Source organism: Phyllostomus discolor, chromosome 8 (genome assembly GCF_004126475.2).
Source record: "Phyllostomus discolor isolate MPI-MPIP mPhyDis1 chromosome 8, mPhyDis1.pri.v3, whole genome shotgun sequence".
NCBI classification, from domain to species: domain Eukaryota; kingdom Metazoa; phylum Chordata; class Mammalia; order Chiroptera; family Phyllostomidae; genus Phyllostomus; species Phyllostomus discolor.
Genome location: NC_040910.2, coordinates 75439278 through 75446313, shown reverse-complemented (window position 1 = coordinate 75446313; position 7036 = coordinate 75439278). Strand labels below are relative to the sequence as shown.

General features: G+C 41.7%; 1 protein-coding gene across 1 annotated transcript; it reads right to left on the bottom strand.

Annotated features, from left to right (window-relative positions):
- Positions 1 to 1456: 1456 nt before the first annotated feature.
- Positions 1457 to 4004, bottom strand: LOC114503780 (olfactory receptor 1D2-like). The gene has a single exon (XM_028521393.2). It carries the CDS (start codon positions 3932 to 3934, stop codon positions 2987 to 2989), a length of 948 nt encoding a protein of 315 aa, XP_028377194.1. The 5' UTR covers positions 3935 to 4004; the 3' UTR covers positions 1457 to 2986.
- Between the last annotated feature and the right edge of the window lie 3032 nt (positions 4005 to 7036).

Genomic DNA, 7036 nt, shown 5'->3' with positions numbered 1-7036 from the left:
AGCATCAATAGCTTCCCTACTGCTGTGCCAGTGTGTCCCAGACTGAAACAATCCACCCCACAGCATCCCAGGAAGAAAGAGTAGAGTAGAGTGGTTATGAAGGAGTGTCTGGTATACTTTATACAAGGTTTATCCTCTCATGGGGAGGTCCCAGGATTGGCACCCTCAATTCTATCCAGGGCCCGGCACTGGACTGACATGTGTTCCACATCACTGTAGGCCAGACCACCAGACTTGAGACACCACTGGATGTCTGATCCACTGGAGCTTCACATTCTATCAATTCATCAGGCCAGGCAACCACACTGCTCCATCTTCCCAGGCCCAGTGGCATAGACCAGGCTTCCTCAGCCACAAACCCTGGAGGGCACCCTAAGTTTTCTTATGTTACCTTGTGGGTGTTTTATAGTTTTGCATTTAATGTTTAGATGTGTAATATATTTTCAATTAATTTTTGTGAAGAATGTAAGATCTGTGACTAGATTCTTTTTTTTTTTATGACATGTGAATATCCAGTTGTTCCAGAACCATTTGTTGAAAAGACTCTTTTTGCTTCATTGTATTGCCATTGCTTAAAGATCAGTTGACCATATTCATATGGGTCTATGTCTGGGCTCTGTCCTATTTCATGGATATTTTTGTCCATTCTTTCTCCAATACAACAGTTTGATCACAGTAACTTTATAGTAAGTCTTTTTTTCCCCCTCAATCCTCACCTGAAGACATGCTTATTGATTTTAGAGAGAAGGGAAGGGAGGGAGAGGGAGAAGGAGAGAAATATCGATGTGAGAGAGAAACATTGATTGATTGCCTCCTGTACATGCTCCAACTGGGTAGGGACCAAACCCACAATCTAGACATGTACCTTTACTGGAACTGAACCTGCAATCTTTGGTTTATGGGATGATGCTCCAACCAACTAAGCCACACTGGCCAGGGCTGTAGTAAGTCTTGAAGTTGCATAGTATCAACTATTTTTCTACTTCAATATTGTGCTGACTCTTTTAAGTCTACTTCACTGTATAAATGTTAACATATTTTCTAGTTAAAAATTTTTAAAAGATTTCATTAATTTTTTTAGAGAGTGGGAAAGAGAGGGAGAAAGAGAGGTTGCCCCTCACCTGGCCCCAACTGGGGACCTGTCCTACAACCCAAGCATGTGACCTGACTGGGAATCAAACCAGTGATCCTTCAGTTTGCAGACCATTGCTCTAACCACATATAAATATTAGAGTCCACTTATTGCTATCCAAAAAATAACTTGCTGGGATTTTAATTGGGATTGCATTGAATTGGTAGATCAAATTTGGAAAAACTGAGATCTTGACAATATTGAGTATTTCTATCTATTAACATGACTGTGATATGGTGATTTTCAATATGTTTGTATATATACATATATATGTGATCTTCCTCCCATTTCTGGTACAGAACTCCTAAGACTTTTAGAGTTTCCTAAGTGATAAGAGTGTAATGGTGTCTTGATATTCATTACAAACCCCTTTTAACCAGACCTGAATTTATGTTAATGAGGTGATCTTTGGAAAGCACATAATGTTGGGGCTTATTTCCAGGGGAATCAGCCAACCAATGAAACTTTGGAGAGGGGTGAGGCACTGGATGCTGAATTAATCACTGGTGACCAATGATTAATAACTATCCCTATGTAATGAAGTCTGTATAAAAACTCAAAAGCCTGGAGATCAGAGAGCTCCTGGGTTGGTGGCACATGGAGACTTGGAGAGAGTGGCATGCCCAGGGAAGGCATGGAAGTTCCATGCACTTTCCCATACACCTTGCTCTATGCATCTTTTCCATCTGGTTGTTCCTGAGTTATATCTTTTTATAGCAAACTGATAATCTATGAAGTAAAATGTTTCTCTAAGTTCTATAAGCCACTCTAGCAAATTAACTGAACCCATGGAGGGGATTGTTTGAACCTGTGATCCATAGCTAGTCTTTCAGAAGCATAGATGACAACCTGGACTCGTGATCTGTGTCTGAAGTGAAGTCTTGTGGGACTGAGCCCTTAACCTATGGGATCTGATATTACCTCCAGGTAGATAATATCAGAATTGGGTTGAATTGTAGGCCATCCAGTTGATGACAGAGAATTTCTTGGTAGTGTGGAAAAAGACACACACACATCAGAACTGGTGTCAGAATCATAGAACCTAAGTAGAGATTGGGTTCACAATTACTTTCTCCCATCCTATTATTGCCCCCACTACCATACCTGTTCATGAGAATGTGTTGATATGCTTGAATGTTCTTTTTAGAAGAATGAAGAAGAGATGGAGATGAGGAGTCACAGAAGTAAAGGAAAGGATGAGCACCCCAAGATAAAGTCTGACTTCAATCAGAGAAAAGGAATGCAGGAAAAGGGCAAGAGAGATAATATTATTTTGAAGACCAAGGGACAAAAATCTTCCCAGAGCACAGAAAAGAAATCTTTGCTTTTCTGCCTGAACATCAGGGCCTGTGTCCAGAGGGACTGTGGGTCAGAATTGAAGCAGTGGGAGTGGGGCCCAACAGAGCATTGGGAAAGGGGAAACTTCACTCAGCAATTCTACCGTGGGAGTAGTGCAAGATATCTTTTATAAATGGCTTGCTGGCAACTGTTCCCTTAGAATAGTGCAGAGCTCAGAAAAATATGGGAGGTGTGTGTGGCTAACTAACATGAGAGACCCAGTAGGACATAACCAGATACATGTCAGTAAGACTGGGACTGTGGTCCTGTGTGAGGCCAGTTGAAGGCTTTAATCCTGCAAACTTCTAGCATTAGTGTTATGTGACCTTATTTATTGCCAGGGTTGATGATGTCTGAGGGCCATTGGGTTACATATATAAGTATTTTCTTCATCACAGATATTGAACTCATTATAAGGTGGAGCTTTGTCCTAATCACTTCTGTATCCCCCATAGGATAATGCTTTGCACACAGTGGAGGAAATTCTTAGTCTTCTCTTTAATGCCTTGTTCAAAATTACCCTTGTGTGAACCTCTGGAAGGCTTTTCCTAGGAAGAGTCTTCCTAGAGCCCCATGCATGTCCTTGTTTCTCAGGCTATAGATGAAGGGGTTCATCATGGGAGTGACCACAGCATACATCACTGTGGCCACTGAGTCCTTCATGGAGTAGGTGTTGAGGGGCTTCAGATATACCATACCAAGTGTCCCATAGAAGAGGGTGACCACAGCCAGATGGGAAGCACAGGTGGAGAAGGCTTTGTACTTGCTAGAGGCTGATGGTATTCGGAGGATGGCACTGACAATCCGGACATAGGACATGATCATGAACCCAAAGGGTATGAGGAATATGAGGGATCCTGTGGCAATCAGTACCATGTGATTGACTTTGGTGTTGGAACATGCAATCCTCAGCAGGACATACATCTCACAGAAAATGTAGTGGATCTTCCGGGACCCACAGAAGGTCACCCTGGTCATGAGGAGGGTGTGGATGAGGCCATAGATGACAGAGAACACCCAACATAAGGTGAGGAACAAAATACAGATCCCAGAGCTCATGACTGTGGTGTAGTAAAGGGGGCGGCAGATGGCCACATAGCGGTCATATGCCATTGTTGCCAGAATGAGGTTGTCCAGGGCCACCAAGGAGACCAGGAAGTAGAGCTGTGCCAGACATCCTGCATAGGAGATAACTTTGTTCTGGGACTGAAGGTTCACCAGCATTTTGGGGACTGTGTTGGTAACAAAGAAGAGGTCAGTGAAGGAGAGATTGGCCAGGAAGAAGTACATGGGAGTGTGCAGGCGTGAGTCAGTGCCTATGGCCAGGATGATGAGCACATTTCCCACCACGGTGACCAGGTACATGAGCAGGAACATCCAGAACAGGACCTGCTCATTTTCAGGATTCTCAGAGAGCCCCAGGAGTATGAAGTCTGAGACCCCACTCTGGTTGCCTCCATGCATTTCCCCACCTTTCTGCAATATCAGCACCAACAGACATTTACTATATGCCCTCAATCAAATAAGAAGATTCAAATAATTAAAACCAATTGTTTTTGAGCATTAGAAATATCTTAAGCTAGATTTTACCTTTTTTTTTTGAATAAGAAACAATGTGACAATAAACATAGAAAGAGAACATGGGAAATCTTCATGTAATTCAGCAATTCCAGCCATATCTAATCTAGGATATGCAATATAATAGGAATAATATCAACTGTATTATTTTAAATAATATGATCTTAAAACTCTCTTAGAAGTGCTTAGAGATTAGTGTGCTATATTATGATATTGTACACACTTACATGATATTTAAAACAGATGTATGCAGTATAATAAATTGATGTTATACAATTGGACAAAAGGGAAGAGTAAAAATGTTGAAAAGGAAATTGAAAAATTATCATCATTTGCTGATAGGATGATTTATCTGGGCTAAAACAATCAGCTGAAATGTGGTTAAAAATAAAAAGAAAGTTCAGAACACTTGAAAAGAAGTCTGTGCTCTGACATTTTCTAGCTGTGAAAACTTAGGCAAGCTACAAGTTCTTTGACTCCATTTCTTAATGTGAAAAAATGGGTCAAACTGAGAATAAAATTAAATAATAAAGTGCTTAATACAGGAAGCTAACCTTCAGTGAGTACTCAAGAAATATTCATGATTATTATTACTAATAATAATCAGGAATAATAAGATTAAAATATGATGTTCAATAATTCCATTCACATTATCAACAAAGAAAACTATGCATTAAGTTGTTAATGAGAATCAGACAGGGTCTTCAAATTCTTCAGAGAGTCATAAAGTAAAATCTTAATAAATGGATAGATATACCAAGATTCCAGATAGGAAGATGAACTATTGCAAAGGCACATATTCTACCAAATTAATGTAAAATTTAACCTATCCAAAATCAAAATTCTAACAGGCTTTTTAAGAAAACAGAGCTCATCTAAATTTAATCTAAAAATGAGCATGAGGACTTCTGGTCAAGATGGCAGAGCAGGCAAATACTGTGCTCACCTCCTCCTGCAACTACATCAAAATTACAGGTAAATTAAGGAACAACCACATTTGAGAACTATCTGAAGACCAGCCAAACAGAATTTATATACTTAAGGATATAAAAAGAAGCCACATTGAGATGGGCAGAAGGGGTGAAATGGGTTGGTCCCACATCCCTGTGTGGTGCTTAAGAGCTGGAAGAGATATCCTGGCTGCAGAGGTCCCCCCTGAGGAGCAAAGGATCCCAGCCCCACATCAGGTTACCCAAACTTGGAGCACCAGTGCTGGGCAGATAAGTCTCTACAACTTCTGGGTGTGAAAATCAGCAGGGACTCAGTATGGGTGACACAAAGGGCTACTGAAAACCTAGGCTTCCTTTAAAGAGCCTGAGTACAGCCTCACTTGCCTTAAGTTTAGGAAAAGGGACAGCAGCTTAAAAGCACCAGGGTCATATGGGGAGGAGCTGAATTGTTTGGCTTCAGGGTGAGGGCTGTAGGGAAAGCCCTCTCTGGGACTAAAGTGTCATCTGGCGCCATTGTTCCTTTCTTGAACTTCTCCTCCACACAGCTCCTAGATGCAGGCAGAAATGCTAGCAGGTGCCACTGTTCCTTTTTTAGAGCCTTTGCCTCACCCAGCCAGCAGCAGACCCAGGCCAACACCAAATGTTAGTCTCCATTCACTTGGCTAACATTGCTTTCCACCTAGTATGATGATTCTCTGGGACTTCATCCCAGCCAATTCACCTGCCAGGCCTGAACCTCTTTCAGATGATAATCCACACAGGTGGCTGCATTGGGCTCATGCTGTGGACTATCCTAAGAATCTCCCAAATGTCCCCAAACAAGCAGAAGCTGGTCTCTGCATGCCTTGTTCCCCAAGCCAAGCACTAGTGGCAGCTGGCCTCTGTTCACAGCATAACCACTCCCAGATGCCTCTAAGATCAGCAACAGGCAGCTGCCAACCACAGGTCACTTTGTAGTTCCTATGAAGACACAGGCAGTGGTAGATTTTGGCCTGTGTCAAGAGGCCCCAGAACCAAAACACCTGAAGTTCATAGCATACCAGAACACCACCCAATGAACAGCACAAATGACATACCCAAAAGGTGGACTCAGTAGGCACCAAAGTTTCACTAAAGTGAGTCTGGCTCTGTGGGCTTAGCTCCCACACAACAGCTTATATGCTGTAGTCATGGCCAGTTCTCATAGCCAGTCTGTCACAGGGCCAAAACCACCCACTGACGTTCCAACAACAATCAAAGCTCAACTCAAACAAAATAGCACACACAACACACACAAAGGGCACCCTTGGGACACTAGCTCAGTAGACAGGGAGACTGTGTCACTGAATCTGGCAGGAAACCTACTACATAAGGCCACTCTGCCAAGACTGGGAGATGTAGCAGCTCTACCTAATATGTAGAAACAAACACAGGGAGGCAGCTCAAATGAGGAGACAAAGAGACATGTCCCAAATGAAACAACAGAACAAAACTCCAGAAAGAGAACAAAGCAAAATGGAGACAAGCAAGCTACCAGATGCAGAGTTCAAAACACTGGTTATAAGGAACTGAGGGAAGAATAGATTATTTCAGTGAGAACTTCAACAAAGAGATAGGAAATATAAAAAAGGAGATAGAAACAAAAAAGAACCAGTCATAAATGGGGAGGAATAATAACTGAAATGAAGAATACATTATAGGGGATCAATGAAGCAGAGGATCAAATCAGTGATTTGGAAGACAAGGTAGCAGAAAACATCTAATTAGAGCAGCAAAAAAACAAAAAGAATCCGAGAAATGAGGCTAGTTTAAGGAACCTCTGGGATAACATCAAACATATCAACATTCACATCATAGGGGTACCAGAAGGAAAAGAGAGAGAGAGAGCAAGGGATTGAAAACCTATTTGAAGAAATAATGACAAAACTTCTCTAGCCTGCTACAGGAAATAGACATATAAGTTCAAGAAGCAGAGAGAATTTAAAATAAGATGAACTCAAAGAGGGCCATGCCAAGACACATCATAATTAAAATGCCAAAGGTTAAAGACAAAGAGAGA